General features: G+C 40.3%; 1 protein-coding gene across 1 annotated transcript in view; it reads left to right on the top strand.

Annotated features, from left to right (window-relative positions):
• Positions 1–19,377, top strand: part of TAF4B (TATA-box binding protein associated factor 4b) — an 83,980-nt gene that overhangs the window by 48,166 nt on the left and 16,437 nt on the right. Inside the window, exons 12-13 of the mRNA XM_060775196.2 lie at positions 3,468–3,593; positions 10,565–10,621. Coding sequence (XP_060631179.2) covers positions 3,468–3,593; positions 10,565–10,621 — 183 coding nt within the window. The remainder of the gene's footprint in view (positions 1–3,467; positions 3,594–10,564; positions 10,622–19,377) is intronic.

Here is a 19,377-nt window from a genome sequence, read left to right as displayed (position 1 = left end):
CAGAAAGCAAAGGTATCACTGTCTAGCCAGACATGTGAACTGTTTGGATTGCCAGGAATACTCAACCTGTAATTCTGCACTATTCAAAATTCAAAGCAATTTATTATTGTTGTCAGAGCAAAGCATGCTTGATACTGAACCTGTTCCTAGGTATTTTCTTTTCTGTGAGTATTTATTTGCAAATATTTGCAAGTTCAGTGCTGCACAAAGGTGCTGCGGTGCTGCATGTGCAAATATCATAAATTTTAAAAATGCCATTTCAAATACTGAGCCAGTACGTCATATCTTAGCACCCTGGATTTACACAGAATAAACATCTGAAAAGCTTTTAAGTGATGTAAATAGAAGCTGGGGACTCTTTTCCTTGTAGATCCTAAGTTTTGCAATCACTTTTCTGTATTAACTATAATGCAGGAAGTGGAATACAGGAGCTGATGTGTAACAGACCGGACTGTTATGTCCATCCAACCCAGTGTTGTCTGTGTTTGCCTCACAGTAGCAGTTCAGGATGTCAGCCAGAAGCCCTTCTCGTCACCTGTTAGCTGGTCTTTTGAAACGAAGAATGACAAGGGTTCAGCCTTGGACCTTCTTCATGTAAACTGTGTTCTCTGCCCATGAGATCTCAGCCTACATTGTTTTTGAGTTTCATCAGGCATCAGTGAAGCTACTCTTTGGTGCTGGGCTTATTTTTCTGAGCACACTGGCAGCTTATAATTAAACATAGCCTAAATTAATTAATGATAAGCCTTTTTCTTATACATGCAGGTACAACTGACATAATCACTAGTATCTTGGGTCTAGCTGCTGTGGTAGCAAATTATTCTCTGTGAAAGTGGGCAATTCCAATCTCTTTAAAAATAATTAGTAATCAGATCACTATTGCAGGAATTGTAAAAGATGTAAGTAACAGCAGGCTGATCAGTAGTGTTTTACTTCTAGGTAAATGTTTCCTTTTAGGCAGATCTAGGCACTACTTTGGAACGAAACTAATTTTCTAGATGCATTTCAGCTGAATGTTGGCCTGTTTTTGGAATGGAAAACTCTTTTTGCTGAGGGTGTCAGTAGCTGTGCAACACAGTTGACTTTTTTGACCTTGATTGCCTCTTATGCCATTGTCTAAAACCTTCTACTCAATAAAAAGAATTCATATTGTATTTTGACCCTAGTTTGTTAATCAGTTCTAGAAGATGGATTATTGCTCTTTCCTCTGCAGTTTAACTTCTACATAAAACTTCATGAAGAGGTGTTCCATGGATGGGGACTACAGTGTTGTCACTAATCAGATGACTTCCAACTATCTTCTATCACATCTAAGTGAGGCAGTCGGTCTTCTAAATCAGAACGTGGTGGAAGAAATCAGTTAGATCAGTGGTTTTCAACCTGTGGGGTCCCCAGGTGTTTGGGCCTACAACTCCCAGAAACCCCAGCCAGTTTACCAGCTGTTAGGATTTCTGGGAGTTGAAGACCAAAACATCTGGGGACCCATAGGTTGAGAACCATTGAGTTAGATGTAACTCTGTCAACTCAAATCCTGGACAAAACTATACACTGCCATTTAGCCATAGCGTATAAATGTCTAAATTATAAATGTTTGTTATAATTAAATATATAGGGAGGTGGAGATGATAAAGGTAGTTTTATAGTCTCTTCCCAATTCATTCAGAACTAAAATTGCCCTCCCTGGCACTGTTGACATACTTAGCAAAACATTTGCTCTGCATATACTGCATCCATAGTCAAAAGCTGCCCTATGCCTTCAATAAGGTTTTATGAAAGAGGCATTGTATATACTTTGCATTAGACTTAATCACTCCCCTAGTACAAGTAAAATAGAGATCTTAGAGGGTAGTTACAAGCCAATCAGATTTCTCTGTGCTCTGAAGGGGTTGCAGTTTCCTTAAATTATTGGGTTACTCATTGAGCCTTTTAAGTTTGAACTCTTTTCATAACTTATAGATTTAGAGATGCTTGTGTAGTTCTTTGTTAATTTATTTATGATTTTGCTTTTTCATGCAAAATCTTCCTGGCTCTCTGTTTTCATTGTTGCATCTGTTTCTAAGCATCACAAAGGCACCAGATCTCATCTGATTTTGGAAGCAAAGTAAGTTCAGCCTAGGTAGTACTTGGATGGGAGTCTACAAATGAATATTAGGTGTTGCACCCTGTATTTTTAGCAGAGTTTCTCAAACTGCTCCTCCAGATGTTTTGAACTTCAGCTCCCACAATTCCTGTTGTTGTTCATTTGTTCAGTCCTCTCCAACTCTTCGTGACCTCATGGACCAGTCCACGCCAGAGCTCCCTGTCGGCCGTCACCACCCCCAGCTCCTTCAAGGTCAGTCCAGTCACTTCAAGGATGCCATCCATCCATCTTGCCCTTGATCGGCCCCTCTTCCTTTTGCCTTCCACTTTCCCCAGCATAATTGTCTTCTCTAGGCTTTGCTGTCTCCTCATGATGTGGCCAAAGTACTTCAGCTTTGTCTCTAGTATCCTTCCCTCCAATGAGCAGCCGGGCTTTATTTCCTGGAGGATGGACTGGTTGGATCTTCTCGCAGTCCAAGGCACTCTCAGCACTTTCCTCCAACACCACAGTTCAAAAGTATCGATCTTCCTTCGCTCAGCCTTCCCTAAGGTCCAGCTCTCACATCCGTAGGTTACTACAGGGAATACCATGGCTTTGACTAGGCGGATCTTTGTTGCCAGTCTGATGTCTCTACTCTTTACGATTTTATCGAGACTGGACATTGCTCTCCTCCCAAGAAGTAAGCGTCTTCTGATTTCCTGGCCATAGTCTGCGTCTGCAGTAATCTTTGCACCTAGAAATACAAAGTCTGTCATGGCCTCCACATTTTCTCCCTCTATTTTCCAGTTGTCAGTCATTCTTGTTGCCATAATCTTGGGTTTTTTTATGTTTAGCTGCAACCCAGCTTTTGCGCTTTGGGTGACCCTTCACGGTTTCGCTCATGACATCATTGAGGTGCTCAAGCTCCAGCGCCACAACAAGGCGGTGATCCTTTGCTGGAGCCCACAATTCCTAACAGCTGGTTAGTTTGAGAAACACTGTTTTAGAGGAAGGGGCTGGCAAAATCACCTCTTAAGTATTCATTGCCTTTGAAAACCCTATGAAATTCATGCAGTCATTATAAGTCAATAAGCACATGCACACACATTGTAAACAACCCAAATACCTGTGTTGTGTTAGAAAAAATGTAAATACTGTTAAATCACTAATAGAGAACAGATATTGAGAGCTGACTTGGCAAGCCTTAACCTTGAGCAAAGTAGTTCTAAGAGATGCAATCTTGCTAAACAAAATGTCAATGTTTATTGTTTTCCCATTAAACGAATTCATCTTCACCATTAATAAAGACTCCAAAATCTGTTTTCAAGATGCAGAGTTTTCTGAGCCTTGATTCATATAGTATATTAATAAAATTAAAATAATAAATTCATTTTTCTCCTTTTTTTAGGATAAAGACATATACACAGTATCTAGTGATACACGGGCTCAACTTACATTTCTTGAACAGCTGGACCAGGTAGAGAAACAGAGAAGGGATGAAGAAGAAAGAGAGAAGTTGCTCCGTGCAGCCAAGGTGAGATAATTCAGAAGGGCATGGCATCCTCAAAGGATCCATGGTTTGTTGGTTTCATGGGAAAAAATTAAAGTCCTGCAGGTCTAAAGGTTCAAGGGAAAGAATGAGACTCTGAGAAAGCTTTCTTGAACAATTGAAGCTTTTTACTGGTTGAGTATTCCTTATCCAAAATGTTTGGGAACAGATTTTTTTTTTGCATTTTTTCGTATTTTGGAATTCTTATATTTTAAGAGATATCTGGGAGATGGGATCCAAGTCTAAACATAAAATTCATTTGAGTTTCATATACACCATATGCATGTAGCCTGAAGGTAATTTTATATAGTATTTTAATAAATAACCTTGTAAATGGAACCAAGTTTGTGTGCAGTGAACTGTCAGGAAACAAACGTTTCACTATCTCAGCCACCCATGTGGACTATTTTGGATTTTTGAGGGGGTTTTTTTTGGATTTTGGAATTCTGCATAAGGGATGCTCAACACGTACTTGCAAGAAGAAATTCAGAAAAGACTCAGATGGTTGTACAGAGCACCCAGAACTACTGTTGATCTTCTCAGCGGCATAAATGCAGTTGTTGTCCCTCAATCAAGTAGACCCATTGAGTCAATGGGAACTTAGTAAGTAAGGAACAATCTAAAATGCAAACCCTATTGTGACACACACTTATTACTATGCTGATGTGTAGACATATCATGCTTTAGCCTCTCATCATTTCACAATCTTTCAGCTTCTCTCCAGCTCTTGAGTTGTTTGCTATTTTATATAAGGAACACAATTTTGCCATGTAACGGTATATAATGGGACTTGAGCATCCTTGGATTTTGTATTTATAGTGTATCTGAGAACCAATCCCCTGTGAATACAGTGGGCTTGACTGTTCCTTTAGTTTGACCCTTCTTTAACACATTGAACTATTGCTTCCTAGATGTAAACTTTTGACCCATTTGTAATCATAGGAAATGGCAAACATTAGAAATTTGCCACAGGGTTCCAAAACCTAATTAAAAAGACCACATGCATATTTTGCTTAAATTTAGGAATGTCTAGTGTGATGTCTCGGCCTTGTATTATTTCCCTGGAGTTAGACTGTTCCATTCTACTAGAGTTTTAGAGTAGGAGTTTAGGATCCCCCTAGAGGCTGAGCTCAGTTGGTTCAGCCCATTCTGTCTCAGAGCCAGAATGGGCTGGTTATAGAACTTCGTTTCCCATTCTTTGTTAGTCTTAGCTTATAGATAGTTGCCAGATAGTGTCTGGTCTGGCCTAGCAATTTGAACAGGCCATCCTAATCATGTATTTGCCAAAGCTTATAGATAGATAGTCATAGATAGAATAGTTAGATTTGCCTTATAGATAGATTAGATAGTACATATACATAGAATAGTTATAGCCGTATTTGCCTTAGAGTTTATAGATAGATAGTTTGTATTTGCCCTATAGATAGATAGTTATAGATAGATAGTTTAGATAGTACATACCCCAGAGTTTATAGAGTATTTACCTCATAGAAATTATAGTTGTTTTTTACCTCAGATTCACACCTTTGTACATTGTTGTAATTCACCTTGATTATTTAGTAAACAATTGTTAAACTTAATCTTGTTTATAGAGTTTTATTTTGGGGGAATAATAGTAATTAGGGCATACCGATGGTCACTGGGAAAATAGCCAGACACATTTAGGTTTCTCATTAGATCTTCCTGGTGTGCCATCACAGTGATTAGGATCCTGATCGGCTTGTAGCCGATTCAAATTGCTTATAGAAAGTTATAAGAGAGAGCCCACTCCCTGCAAAGGGGGTGTGAGAGAAGAAAAGGCACTGTTTTCACAGTGATTAGGATCCTGATCGGCTTGTAGCCGTTTCAGATTGCTTATAGAAAGTTATAAGAGAGAGCCCACTCCCTCAGGGTGTGTGTGAGAGAAAAAGGCACTGTTTCCACTTTTCCATTGGAGAGTGTAACAAAGTTATAGGAATACTTGGGTGAAGTGTTGCTAAATTGAATACTTTTATAGTAAGGAGAGTTAGGGGCAGCTTTTAAAGTAAAAAAGCTGCCTGCCTGCCCTTTTTAAAGATATTGGAGGCTTGTTTCCTGTCAGAGAGTAAAAAGGGCAAGGCTAGCATCTGCTATTTGTCTTAAGGGGGCATTTGGCGCCAAAAGGGTTTTTTACAGTTTGGCAGCCATTTTGTGTTCATCCTTTAAGCCTACTATAATAACATCAGAACTGTGACAGCCTTATTGTCCCCTCAAAAAAAGATGCGGCAGCCATTTTGCCTGCATAGAGTTCTATGGGATTTGTGCTTATAGTCTAGAAAGAGCGGGAAAAGGTGTTTTGGGGCCTGTTTTTGCATTTTTCTGAGGGAAAGGAGTTACAATACTCTTTAACCTATTCCAGTAAATTGTTGTTTTGCTGTTATAGCATAGGTGGTGACAGCAGGCTGTGTGAACATTTTGCCTCACACTCAGTCCTCTTCACCCATATAGAGTTGTTGCCTCGGCAACCAGCAAACAACAAGAATGGATGGGCTTTCTGATGGAAGTGCAGACAGACATGTACACATTTCCCGTTCACATAGGGTTAGGCACCCCACAGAGAAGGCCCTACAGCTGTTGCTGGAAAGGGAAAGTCTTTTAATTGTGAAGGCAGAAAGTGCTTGGAAACGCCTGCAGTATGGCATGAACACCTTGTTAGCCTCCAGAGACCCTGAGGTAATAGCAGTGCACAAAGAAGAGCTCCAGGATAGTTTTTTACTCTGGAAAACTATTATAGAAAGACAACAACAAGTCCTTACAAACATGAATGATGATGATGCCCAAGCAAGGCTACAAGTATTATCACTGGACTATCAAAGTAAAGAAAGAGAGTTTAATTCCGTGCTTGAAGCTGCACAGTTTCGGCTTCAGGAATTTCAGCTGAGGGAAGCTTACTCTTTATCCCCTCCTAGAAGCCCCAAGTCCAGCAAGGGTTTCTACCCTCAGCGTCCCCTAAGTGTCAGATCACTTAGCCACCGTTCACATTCCAGTGTACATTCCAGCAAAAGTGCCTCATCTTCCCACAGTAAGATTTCTTCTGTGGCAGCTCAACATTTCAAAGAAGTTGAGAGGATGAAGTTCAAGGCGCAAATCTTGCAGGCAGAAGCTGAATCGGCTATGGCTGTGAAAGAGCTAGACTTCTCTCAACTAGAAGCTAGACAGGCCATACAGCAAGCTGAAATGGAAGCCCAGTTATCAGCTTTACAAAGCAAAAGAAATATAACTGAAAAGGCTAAAGAAGCGGCCAAGCTTGCAGTTAAGGCAAAAATTCTTGCCAAAGCTTTTCAGGATGAGTTAATTCCTGAAAATGTTAGGCTGCTGCCTCAGGAGGACATCGAATCAAAGATGTCATTTCTTCTCCTGTCTGACAAAGATGTCACTACCAAAAAGCTAAGCCCCATCTATACCAACACAATAGAGGATCTGCCTAATGCGGAGGGGGAAAGATCTGCACCTCAGCATAACCATCAGCCATCAGCATCAGTCTTTCATGAAGATGAGGGTCCTGTCAAAGTGCAGAAGTCTACAGCGGGGAGCCAGTCCTTTATGCTCTCCACCTGTTCCCCTGTTCCTGCCACCTGGTCCCTCCCTGACCCCAAACCTGAGAAAGAAGTTAAAGTGGAGTTTTTGGACAATGCACCTTGTGTCCAGAATTCCTTCGTCAATCAAACCATAGCCTCAGGTGTTTCTCCTTTGGGTCAGGGCGAAGGTGCAGAAAGGGAAAAGGCAGTGTTTTCTGCACGAAATCAAATGTTTTCCATGCCATCTGTGGCCTGGAACCCCTCCTTCTTCAAAAGCCCCAAGAGAGACTTAAAAGATAAGGGTGATGATTTGAGCTTCTCCAAAGAAGAGCAAAGACTTCTGGACATTCCAAGCAAAGAAGGAGTGCAGTCGGAAGAGGGAAGCTGGATAGCTCCCCTTCCCTTTAAAGACAATAAGCCTGACGAAGTGAGATCAGCCTTTGACTCCAGTGATACATCTGGCACTCCACCTAGCCTTCCACACTCACAGCAGGTGCTGCTTGCCAAAACTGTTGAGAAAGAGGCTCCATGTTCCAGTGGCTGCAACCCAGATTTTCTGGGGTCCAGTGCTCATGCATTCCATTGTGATTCTGAGCAGCTTGAGGCGACAGAGGCAGTGTTCCCTGCAGCATTGCCATCCCACAAGAAGGCATTGCTTAAAGAGTCAGCTTGTCAGGATTCCATTCTTTTGGAGCCGAACACTGTGCCTGATACCAGCAATAGGCCAGATGGCAACAAGAGCATTTCCTGTGCTGAGCCAAGTCGGTGGATTCATGTCGCCGCTGAGGAGAGACCTGCAGATATCATTTCCCGAGGGGCGTCTGCTCGGAGGTTGCTGCGTTCCAGCTGGCTGTCGGGTTCCGAATGCCTCGCAGACCCAGGTTCTTCAAAGGACAACACCTTTCCAGAGCTTCCTGAGTCAACTCCAGAGAAGAAAGGTTTGACAGCACTCCAACGAGGACATCAAGGTATGAGACATTGCTTTAAAGGACAAAAGTGCTTCCTGGAACTATTGGCTTATGGGTGTCACCCAAGAAGAGTGTCCGAGTGTGGATGACCATATCAGGAAGACTCCAATCAAGACGGACTCCAACTGAAAGACTAATACTCACCAAAGACTTATCACAGACTTGGTGGTTTTATTAAAGGTTTAAAGTTTGTTGTATTCTATTGTATAGAGTGATATGTGATAATGTATATGCAAATTTGTTCCAAATTTGAGCGGGGAGTGTGATGTCTCGGCCTTGTATTATTTCCCTGGAGTTAGACTGTTCCATTCTACTAGAGTTTTAGAGTAGGAGTTTAGGATCCCCCTAGAGGCTGAGCTCAGTTGGTTCAGCCCATTCTGTCTCAGAGCCAGAATGGGCTGGTTATAGAACTTCGTTTCCCATTCTTTGTTAGTCTTAGCTTATAGATAGTTGCCAGATAGTGTCTGGTCTGGCCTAGCAATTTGAACAGGCCATCCTAATCATGTATTTGCCAAAGCTTATAGATAGATAGTCATAGATAGAATAGTTAGATTTGCCTTATAGATAGATTAGATAGTACATATACATAGAATAGTTATAGCCGTATTTGCCTTAGAGTTTATAGATAGATAGTTTGTATTTGCCCTATAGATAGATAGTTATAGATAGATAGTTTAGATAGTACATACCCCAGAGTTTATAGAGTATTTACCTCATAGAAATTATAGTTGTTTTTTACCTCAGATTCACACCTTTGTACATTGTTGTAATTCACCTTGATTATTTAGTAAACAATTGTTAAACTTAATCTTGTTTATAGAGTTTTATTTTGGGGGAATAATAGTAATTAGGGCATACCGATGGTCACTGGGAAAATAGCCAGACACATTTAGGTTTCTCATTAGATCTTCCTGGTGTGCCATCACATCTAGTCTACACTTAAAAAAACCATTCAAATTCTTTTTGCTATTCAACAAACCACAATCAGTGAAGAGACATTTCTTTATCCAATTCTCAAATCATTTCAGACATTTTTCTCCAGATTTCACAGAATTCTTGGCAATTGCCATCCCTCACCAAATATTTCCATATCAAATATTACAATGGGGGTCAGTCATAGGAATCTCCTGTTATTATGGAGAACACATAATGAAATCCAGTTTTAAAAATTAAAATTCTCCTGCCCCCTCTCCCTCCTGAAAGCCTGCTCCTCAGATTACGCTCACCATGGGAGCAGATTTTGAAGATGTGTGGTTGTTTACAGAATAAAGGGGAAATAGCTTGCCAGCTCACTTTCTGTCATAGAAGCCATTCCATCAGTATTGTCATTCAATAAGATTGAGCCTTCTGAATATTTGGTCCTGTGGACATTTTTTTTGGACTTCAACGCTCTGAAGCTCTAACCAGCACAACATGATAGTGGGGATCTATGGGAGATGGAGAGCTAAAGGTTTTTTAAGCTGTCTTAAAATAACACCATACAGTATGGCGGCCATATCAGCAGGGGATATGTTACCAGATTTTGCTTGGATATGCAAAATCACAACAAAATACTGTACCTTATTGAAATGAAGGCATCTGGCCTAAGAATAACATAGTCATGTTTGAGAACACTGGAGATTTCTAGAGAAGACACATTTTGTTGAATATTGTAAAAAAAAACAAACATGGATATTAGCCCTGTGGATACATAGATTATCCTGCAATCCAGTATGCAAAGGGACTTCATAGCTCCTTAGAGAGTAAGAGAATGAAATAGGTAGCACACGCTTTTGTAGATAAAGTCTTCCTCAGATTCTCCATTCCATAATTCAGGTCAGTATTTATCACTGTAATGGAGATCTAGTAGACAATTTTAGCAAAATTTAACATACATATAGTTAAGAGTTAGCTGTGAGTCTTAACCTCACACCAGTCTGTCAATAGGCCTGGAAGTCTTTCCTTCCCATGTCTGATCATTCATGGGTGACTATCTGAAACTACATTATTACAGCCCTTGTAATTGTGCTATGTTGACATCTACCTAACATTATAAAATGGGAAGGTTTTAAAAAATAAGCTCCCTAAGGATGTCTGCTGTACTCCCCAATCTTCTTTTGCATCTGTGCTGCTTTTCTCACTCCCCCTTCTCCCTTTGCCAATGTCTGCTGCTGACATGAACATCATCACGCCTAGGCTGGACCTGACTGACAACGTTAGCATCATTTTTAGTTCAAGCTTGCTCTGGGCGAGAACAGAGGCAGCAGTCCCTGATGAAGAGATGGTTATAGGGCGGGCGACAGGGGTGGGGAGAGTGTGTGCCAATCTTGCCGGAGGCCTCAAGCCCCTACAGCTAAGGTTTCCAATCAGAAGAGAGAAATAAATGTGGCTTATTAAATATTTAAAAATACGTTGTGTTAGGGTGCTAGTTAATTCCTCTTGAATATCTCCCCCTTTCCTTTCCTTTTGATAGAGCCGTTCCAATAAAGAAGATCCGGAACAGCTGCGATTAAAGCAGAAAGCAAAAGAGGTAGGACTTTCAAGTTACCATGCTTGCCTTTGTATTCCAAGGGAAGGTTGGCAGCCCTCTCCTGGCAATTAGGTCAGGGTTTATTTTGCTGTTGCATACCATTTGCAGAGGCCTTGGGGAAGGACAGGAACTGCTGCAGGCAAGGGCAGCACTTCAAATGAGGTCAATGAATTATGAGCTCTTAACATTTTATTTTCATAGTTTACAAAGAACTATTTCTAGACAGGCCTAAACTACAGCAGTGTGCTTGGTAGGAATATAATGTGGGATTAGAAAAAGAAGTGGGGGGAAGACACTTTGAGATTTAGCATCTGGGACCGTACAATAGGCTACATTTTTCCAGGGTAATTGTTCGTTTTGTAAATCTGATACTGCTTATAATTCTTTGGCTGGGAGGCGGTACTGGGATTTAGTTTTAAATGGAAAACGCCTCTGGCTTTTAATTTTCTGGGCCCAGCAGTTTTCTGTTCTGGAATGGAGCCCTTGTTTCACACAGTTCATGTTTAGCTGCAGGGGTTTTAGTTTATAGCTTAGACTGGTTAAGCTTTCACTCCCAGAGGCCTCTGCATAGCAACTGCAGAAATCAACAAATAAGTTCATTTATGTCTGCTACAGCCTCCTCTCAGTAGCTGACTTTTTACATTTCCCAATATCCATTTCCTGACTTTTCTAGCCGGAGAGAAAAAAGCTCCACTAATTGGAGCTTATTTTAATTGAGCCTTAATATTGGATCTCACTGGAGTTGCCCCCAGAGCTACTAGGAACAGAATTAAATGAAAATACCTAAGGTTGAAGACTGTGAGTGAGAATTTTTTTACTTGACCTACAGATTCTTTTCCCTGCTGAATAAATCAAGCCTGTTCACATTTCTGATTAAGGATCTGACAGCACACAATAATAAAGACAATTGAGGTGTGAGATGTGTGATACGGAGCTGAAGAAATTGGTTTCTATAGTTACTCGACTGATTTCATGCCATTTTTAAGGATCTCTGTGGTAAATGAGTGATTTTTTGAGCAACCTTTTTCTTAACTGTGCCTCTTGAACTATGAAATTTGTTGTTGCTTAACATTGCTACGGTTGGCTTCTAGGTGCCAATAGCAGCAGCAGTAGGTTATTTATGGATGTTTTAAAGGCCCTTATTGTTTGGATTAATGTAGAAGGCAAGACAAAACAAATGGCAATCCAGTGTAATGGTCCCTAAATCAGTCTACTGCATTTCAACTAAAGTAAAGAAGTGTTTACAAAACAGGAGACTGGGAATGAAAGAATATGTCAAGACTCTGTGGGATCCTAAAAGTTTGCCAGCAAATTTTCCTGGTGGAGTTTGGAGGAATAGATCTGCATTGTCTGCTAAATAAAATATGTACCCATCCAACCCATAAATCCCAGGATTGCATCAGGTGGAACCATTATAGTATGAAACTCTATGGTGTTGTTCCCTTAGTCTGTGCTCCTCTTTAGTTTTTCACATCAATAAATTGCATTTCCTCAAAAGTGATCATTTATTCTATTACCATACACATTTATGAATTACTCAAGGGAAGGTTTGGGTGGCAAAATTATGGATTCTGCTAACTTGTATTTGCTCAAATACTTGACATGACCCATGGATCATTCTGCGGAGAGGGAAAAGCACCAGTGCTGTCCTAGGGGCCAGATAGTATTTTCTTCCACAAATACTCAAAAAGGCCAGAAGTGGCAAAGAAAGTACAGGGGGTCAGTGGACAAAATAAGCTCTTGTCTTATGCTACTCTACTCAGAAAGGGAGATGGTTCCTTTTTTGATAAGAGTTCAGGTATAGTACTCACATTGACCATGATCTAGTTGACCAAGGTTTTGTGGATTGATTTTTTTCTAACTAGAATTTCTAGACTTTTGCATGAGTATAGGGTATTCTAAGACAAACAGAGGCCCTTAGTAATGTGATCAATAAAGCTGGGATATAGTCATTTTTTACTTCTTTGTGCCACCAGTATGTTTAGAATGCAAAAGGATTCTTTGCCATTAGATTCTTAAGGTCTAAAGTTTATCAGAGGGGAAGGAAAGCAACATAACGATGATAGATAATTAGATATAATGTACACCATTTTCATTTACACATGCTTAGACTGTATTGCATTAAGGCAGGAGTAAATGAGCTTGTGGCATAAGCATGGTAGGTGGTTTGAGAACTGGACTGTACCTCTGGAGAACAGCTTGGAATCCCATGAAAATCCACTGGATGACTTTGAGAAAGTCACAGTCCTAGCCTCAGAAAGGTTTGTCATATGTTGAAAATGACTTGAAGGCACACAACAACAACGTGGCCTTGTGCTCTTCAAACATTGTGGGAATTACTCTGATTATTCCTGATTCCTGGCCATGGTGTGTAAGTCTTTTGGGAATTGTAGTCCAAAATATCTGAAAGACATCAGGTTGCTTACAACTTTCATGAGGTTATGGGAACTGGGAGATTGAACAAGTCCAAAGTAAGAGATGATATTATCAGTCTAGATAAGAAATAATGGTGCTGGCAGAAAGGCATTAGCAATAGATAAGCAAGGCCATCCAAAGGCAAGATGGATGGATGTTATCCTTGAAGTCACTGGCTTGACCTTGAAGGGAGTTGGGGGGTGGTGGCTGACGGAGCTCTGGTGTTGGCTGCTCCATGAGGTCAAAAAGAGTCAGAAACGACTGTACGAATAAACAACAACAAGCAAGGGAAAGGGTTTGTGTGTGGAACCAAACACTACTTTTACTCTATAAATGCTTTTAATATAGAATGAGTCCATCTATAGCTACATCTTCAGATAGCATCAGTCACTGGAGTCCATGCGTGAATCAATTGAACTATTGAGTACATTTGAAATACTGAGTGCAATTTTGGTCTGACTTTTCAAATTTTGTGAAATATAAAGGCTAAGTTTGTTCTTGTTGCAGGAAAATGTGAAATTTATTTCTTATTAGAGTAATAGGAAGTTGCTCCCAGTGTTTTACTAGGATCTAGAAATGGTGTCTTAGCAAATGTTTACATCGATTAAATCTTCTATGTCCATCCATAATAAAAGTGAACGTATGTATGTATGTATGTGGCTAGGGCTCCCACTTCCATAAACAACTATGACCCCCCCTCACCACCACCACTGAGGAGCTACCAAAGGCCCTCCCTCCAATTACATTGTAGGCTATAGAGTGTGTTGTGAATATATACAAGATCTGCCAACTCCTGCCAATGTCCTTCACAAATACAAGTTAATGATTTCATACGATGACAGTTTAATCCTAGATTTTATGTGTTTCTTCCACCACAGACATCTGTTTTTCTTACTCTCTGCATTGGTGTGGAATTTGCATGCTCCCACCCACTGTCTCTCCCATAACCGTTTCCTACTCTTTTCTATGGTGCACAGCAAACAGAGCAGAATTGATCAGTTACTGAACTTACTGGAGGGGTTTGGGGAACTGACTCAGCAAGATGGAAGTTGTAGTTCACCCTGCATCACCCGACAATGGGCCTGGACCAAACTTGGCACATAGAACCTCCACGATCAACAGAAAATACTGGAGGGCTTTGGGAGGACAGGGAATTTACCTTGATTTGGGGGAACTGTAGTTCATCTGTATTCAGAGAGCAATGTGAACCCAAACAACAATGGATCTGGACCAAACTTGACATGCACATCTGATATGACTAAATTTGAATACTGGAGGGATTTGTGAGGGATTTACTTTGATTTCTGGGAGTTTTAGTTCACTTGCATTCAGAGAAACTGACTCCCACCAACAATGGGCCGGTACCAAACTTGGCACAAAGAACCCCCATGATTAACTGAACAAACTGGAGGGGTTTAAGAGGACTGACGCATGATGGTGGGAGTTGTAGTTTATCCTGCAGCCAGAGGGCAGACTGAACCCTGAAGACACATCTGGAGCAAACTTGCCACACATGCCCAACATGCCCAACTTTAAGTACTGATGGAGTTTGACTGTGTTGGCATGGTGTGAGTTGTAGTTCACTCACAGCTTTATGCATTTTCTTAGCGGGACCATTTATAAAATCCCCCCAAAATAACTTTTTCAAATAACTTAGGCATCGCCGGATACCCAACCTATTGGTTGATTACACTGAATATGTAATAGTACTGCCATTTCCCCAGCAGTGTTGGTAAACTTCAGGTGGTAAAAAAACAGTTGTGATGTGGGACCCCCAACTATCTTCACACTAACTTACTAGGGTATACAATTGTCAGTATACTGGAGGTCATAACACCAAACATTGACCTTGAGTTTCTGAGTTGTAGTTCACCTACATCCAGAGAGCACTGTGAACTCAAACAATGATGGATCTGGACCAAACTTGGCACAAATACTCAATGTGCCCAAATGTGAACACTGGTGGAGTTGGGGGGAAAACGGGGCACTGAACCCAGCTGATGACAGATGTGGTCCAAAGTTGGAGTTTGGGGAAAATAGATCTTGACATTTGGGAGTTGTGGTTGCTGGAATTTTTAGTTCACCTACAATCAAAGAGCATTATGAATCCCACCAACAATAGAATTGGGCCAACCTTCCCACACAGAAACCTCATGCCTTGAACGGACTTGCTGGCGCGAGCCTCTCTCCAACCTTGCGCACTCCCCCTCACCCGTGTACCACATTGCCATGCGTTGAGCACGCCTGCTCTCCCCTCCCCACTTGGAGTCCCAGAAACAGCCCTCCCTTTGGCTGAGAGGCTGGCTGATCACAGTGGATGAGGGCTTTTGGTGGAAGGATTTGCCATCAGTTTCCAAAAAGGAAGAGAAGAACAGGTGGAGAGATCTTCAGCCTTCTCTGCCAAAGGGGCTCCCAAGACCATCAGAAATATGTTTTCTGATCGTCTTTGGTGACCCCACTGAAACCCCTTCACTACCCCGCCCCTAGGTCCTGACCCCCAGGCTGAGAAACACTGACTTAAAAGCATATAATTACACAGAAAGAGAACTATAAGACTGCTTTGTGCAAGCATACTGTTGATTGTTTTTTATTTTGTTGTAATTGCACAGCATTGTAATTGCACAGCTCTAATTTACTGTTGCTCCTAGTGCTCCACTTCTTGGATTGTTTGTATAGTTTTTCAAGATTTATTCCCACTCAGTTTACATTTCTGAAGCAGGTAATTGACTTCTTCCTTCAGTTTCATTTTGAGGATGATCCTTCTTCAGCTTCTTCATCTAAATCTTCTCAAAATCCATATAGACAGTATTTTTCCTGAAAAAAAAATCAATTACTTATGCTATTGAATAATTACCACTTCCATCATTCTTACACAGCAGCTATAAATACAGCTATTTAGACAAAATTAACTGTCCCTTATTAGACTTGCATTTTGTTTCATTTCAATAAATAGATTCCCGAAAGAAAGGAACCCTTTTTCTAATCTAGTTTCAGGTTCTCCAACTTCTGATCCTGAACCTTCATTTTGAGACTAGTAAAGTACATGACTGGCAAAATCTGAAACATTTCAATCTTCAGAAATATATATTGAAAGCATTTGTCATTCTTTTTCACCTGATGCTGGAAAATGGAAGAACGTAAAGCAAGTGTAGTTATATAAGAAATATGTCTAGTAGTTTTAGAGCATTGAATGACTGTATTTTGTATTCCGAAACAGTTGGAAGTGCTTTTCCAATAAAGTCCTGTGATTTCAGCACCAAGTTTTGAGTCTTAAATCTGTCTTTGGGTGACTTCTATGTATAGCTGTCTTACTAAAATATTGTTCTGCAATTTTTCACTCATAATTCAGACAGAGGGGGGAGTAGAAAATTCAGGGTTTTTTTAACCCTACATTCTAAGTCATTCATGGCATTGTGGGACTTCATGAATAAAGAAGCTAGATTGCTAACTTCTTTATTCATGGTATTATGGGACTTCACATACATAGCCTTGTATGAGGGTATTATTTATTCATTTATTTATTTATTTACTGTACTTGTATACCACCTCTCTCAGCCAAGGCGGTTTGCACAAGGTGGGTAGTTCTCAAAATGTACATGGGAGGTTGGTGGAAGTGTAAATATGGCCAAAGGGAAGAAGGAGAAAGAATACAGTTGAGTAAACTTGTGAGAATGATGTTTTAAATCTGGTGGTGGTTGATAAACTAGTTAAGTGAACCATCAGTTTTTATTTATTGTTTTAAATTAATTTTATGTTAGCCACCTTAAGATCTTAGGCTAAATTAACTTGTTGATATCTTCTAGAACAGTGGTTCTCAACCTGTGGGTCCCCAGATGTTTTGGCCTTCAACTCCCAGAAATTCTAACAGCTGGTAAACTGGCTGGGATTTCTGGGAGTTATAGGCCAAAACCCATGGGGACCCACAGGTTGAGAAACAGCCAGTCTGATGGATGATGTTGATTTGTAGTGGTAGTGTATAGGTGGAAGTAGAAAGTGTAAATATCTGGCTTATAGGTTGTTCTTTGTTATTTGTGAGGAAACTTTTACAAAATAGTGCAATATTCAAATTTTCATTGGAAGTTTTGTGAACCAGTACTTTTCATATCATGATGTGTGCATCATAGTTTTAAATTGTGATGAAAGATTTAGTTATAACATGATATTGCTGCGTTGCTCTCATCTGGCCTATAAAGCCCCAAATGGTTCTGGCCCAACTTACCAGTCCAAACGAACCTCTCCCTATGAACCAGTTCGAGTGTTAAGATCTGCCAGGGAAGTCCTGCTCTCGGTCTCACCTCCTTCACAAGTGCACCTGGTGGGGATGAGAAACACGTCCTTCTCAGTGGTGGCCCCTCGGCTATGGAACTCCTTTCCCAGTGACATTAGATTGGCCCTCTCCCTCTTGGTCTTCAGGAAAAAGTTAAAGACCTAGCTATAGAACCAGGCATTTGGGAAGTAGTGCAGTATGGAATGTGACATTGTAGCAGCAGAAATGATGACTATGAGTCTAGGCACTATGTTTTAATCTGTTTTAATTGTATTTATATCTTTTTATTTGTTTTTATTGCTCAATGTGTTTATTTGTTTATATTTGGAATGCGGCATTGAATTTTGCCATAACAGTAAGCCTCTCTGAGTCCCCTTCGGGGTGAGAAGAGCGGGGTAGAAATACAGTAAATAAATCAAAGAGCATGCCAATCAGAGCCAATCCAAATGTGCAGAACGTAAAGTCAAAGGCTCTACTACTTTTGAATGCATATAAGAGGCACCATCTTTTAAAAGAACCCATCCTGCTAAGTGAAGCCTTCAAGAGGATAGCTAGGTTAATCCTCACAGATTAGTGAAGCTCACTGTGTGACTTTCTTTTAAACGAGATTCTTAACTTGTAACCCATGGCCTTCTTGAGGTCCTTCAAGGAGGAATCAAAATTGAATTTTTTCTTTGACTTCATTCTTCTTAACTTGTAATATTGCATTTGTGGTGGGGTAGGGAGACTTTTGTGTCAAAAATGTTATTTAAGTATTGTTTCACCCCAAACAGGTGAAGGTAGCACAGTATTCTACTTATCCACATTTGTTTAAAGTTGTCATTGCCATAATTTGAGGAAATGATCCATAATTTCTGTCAGATTCCCGAAGGGAGTATGTGGCCCCAAAAACTTTAGAACATAAACACCTTTTTCATGCCATGCTAGATTGCTAACTTCTTTATTCATGATGTATTCCAAGATGTCCAAATGCCTGGACCAAATAACAGAATAGTGGAAATGTCCATAAATTGTTATATGTGGTATTAATATTAGAACCAAATCAATACACTTGGTTTTCCAATTTACACTGAGGGGGTGGGGATGGTAGTATAAAGTTTATACAAAGTGAAAAATCCGATTTCTTTGAAATGGAAAGGAAATCTGTTCTCTGCTCAATTTTAAGAAAATAGGTTTCTCCTTCTTAAAAATTGCTTCATGTGATTACAGCTATGCTGCAAATGCCATTTCACTATTGGGAAGGACTTTAAAAAATGTCCCTCCGCTTTATTTGTGCTTCAGGTCAGATTAACTAAAATGGTTATTGTGTCACCTAGAAACTCCTGACGGCTTCAAGGCCAGACTTTTTAAAAAAACCTATATATTATTATTAAAAAGGCCAGCAGCTACAAAGACCATTTTACCATTTCTGCGACGTTTTCATAGCAATTTGATCTTTACACAGTTTTTAAAAAAAGAAAATCTTTGTACTTGAAGCAGATGGGAAAATCGAAGAAGGAAAAATGGGCTTGAAAAGCTTTTTGGTTGACTTCTGATCTCAATACTTTGCCCTTTTAGTAATGTTCAGAGTTTAGAGAACTAGTCTGAGACCTGGTGGGCCAAATTACTTCCTCTGGTTGAGGAATGAATTGAATTCCTACCCAATAAGCAGCTGTGACAGTTGGCTTACTGTCAAGCACATCCAGAATTACAGGCACATAGGAAATTGGTATACATATGCATGCTAACCAGAATTTGCAGTATAGGAATATTTGTGTGTGTGTGTGTGTGTGTGTGTGAATTAGCATTTCCAGATATATATGATCTGTTCTCAAACAGGGAGAAGGAGCTATCCATCCATTAGTTAACTCCAGATGCCACCTGGGTAAGGCAACGGATCAGGATTTGTCTTTGCATCTTTCTCTTCTTTTATGACAGTTCTCACCATAGGTTACTGGGCCCTGTTTTGAGCTTAAATTATTTTTATATGTTACTGGTTTTATCTTTTATTGTATTGTATGTTTATTTTATGCTTTGTTTTAAGCACATTGTGCCATATGTAAGCCTCCGGAGTCCCTTCAGGGAGATGGAGGTG

Source organism: Anolis sagrei, chromosome 4 (assembly GCF_037176765.1).
Source record: "Anolis sagrei isolate rAnoSag1 chromosome 4, rAnoSag1.mat, whole genome shotgun sequence".
Taxonomy (NCBI): domain Eukaryota; kingdom Metazoa; phylum Chordata; class Lepidosauria; order Squamata; family Dactyloidae; genus Anolis; species Anolis sagrei.
This window is presented reverse-complemented; position numbering and strand designations above follow the sequence as displayed.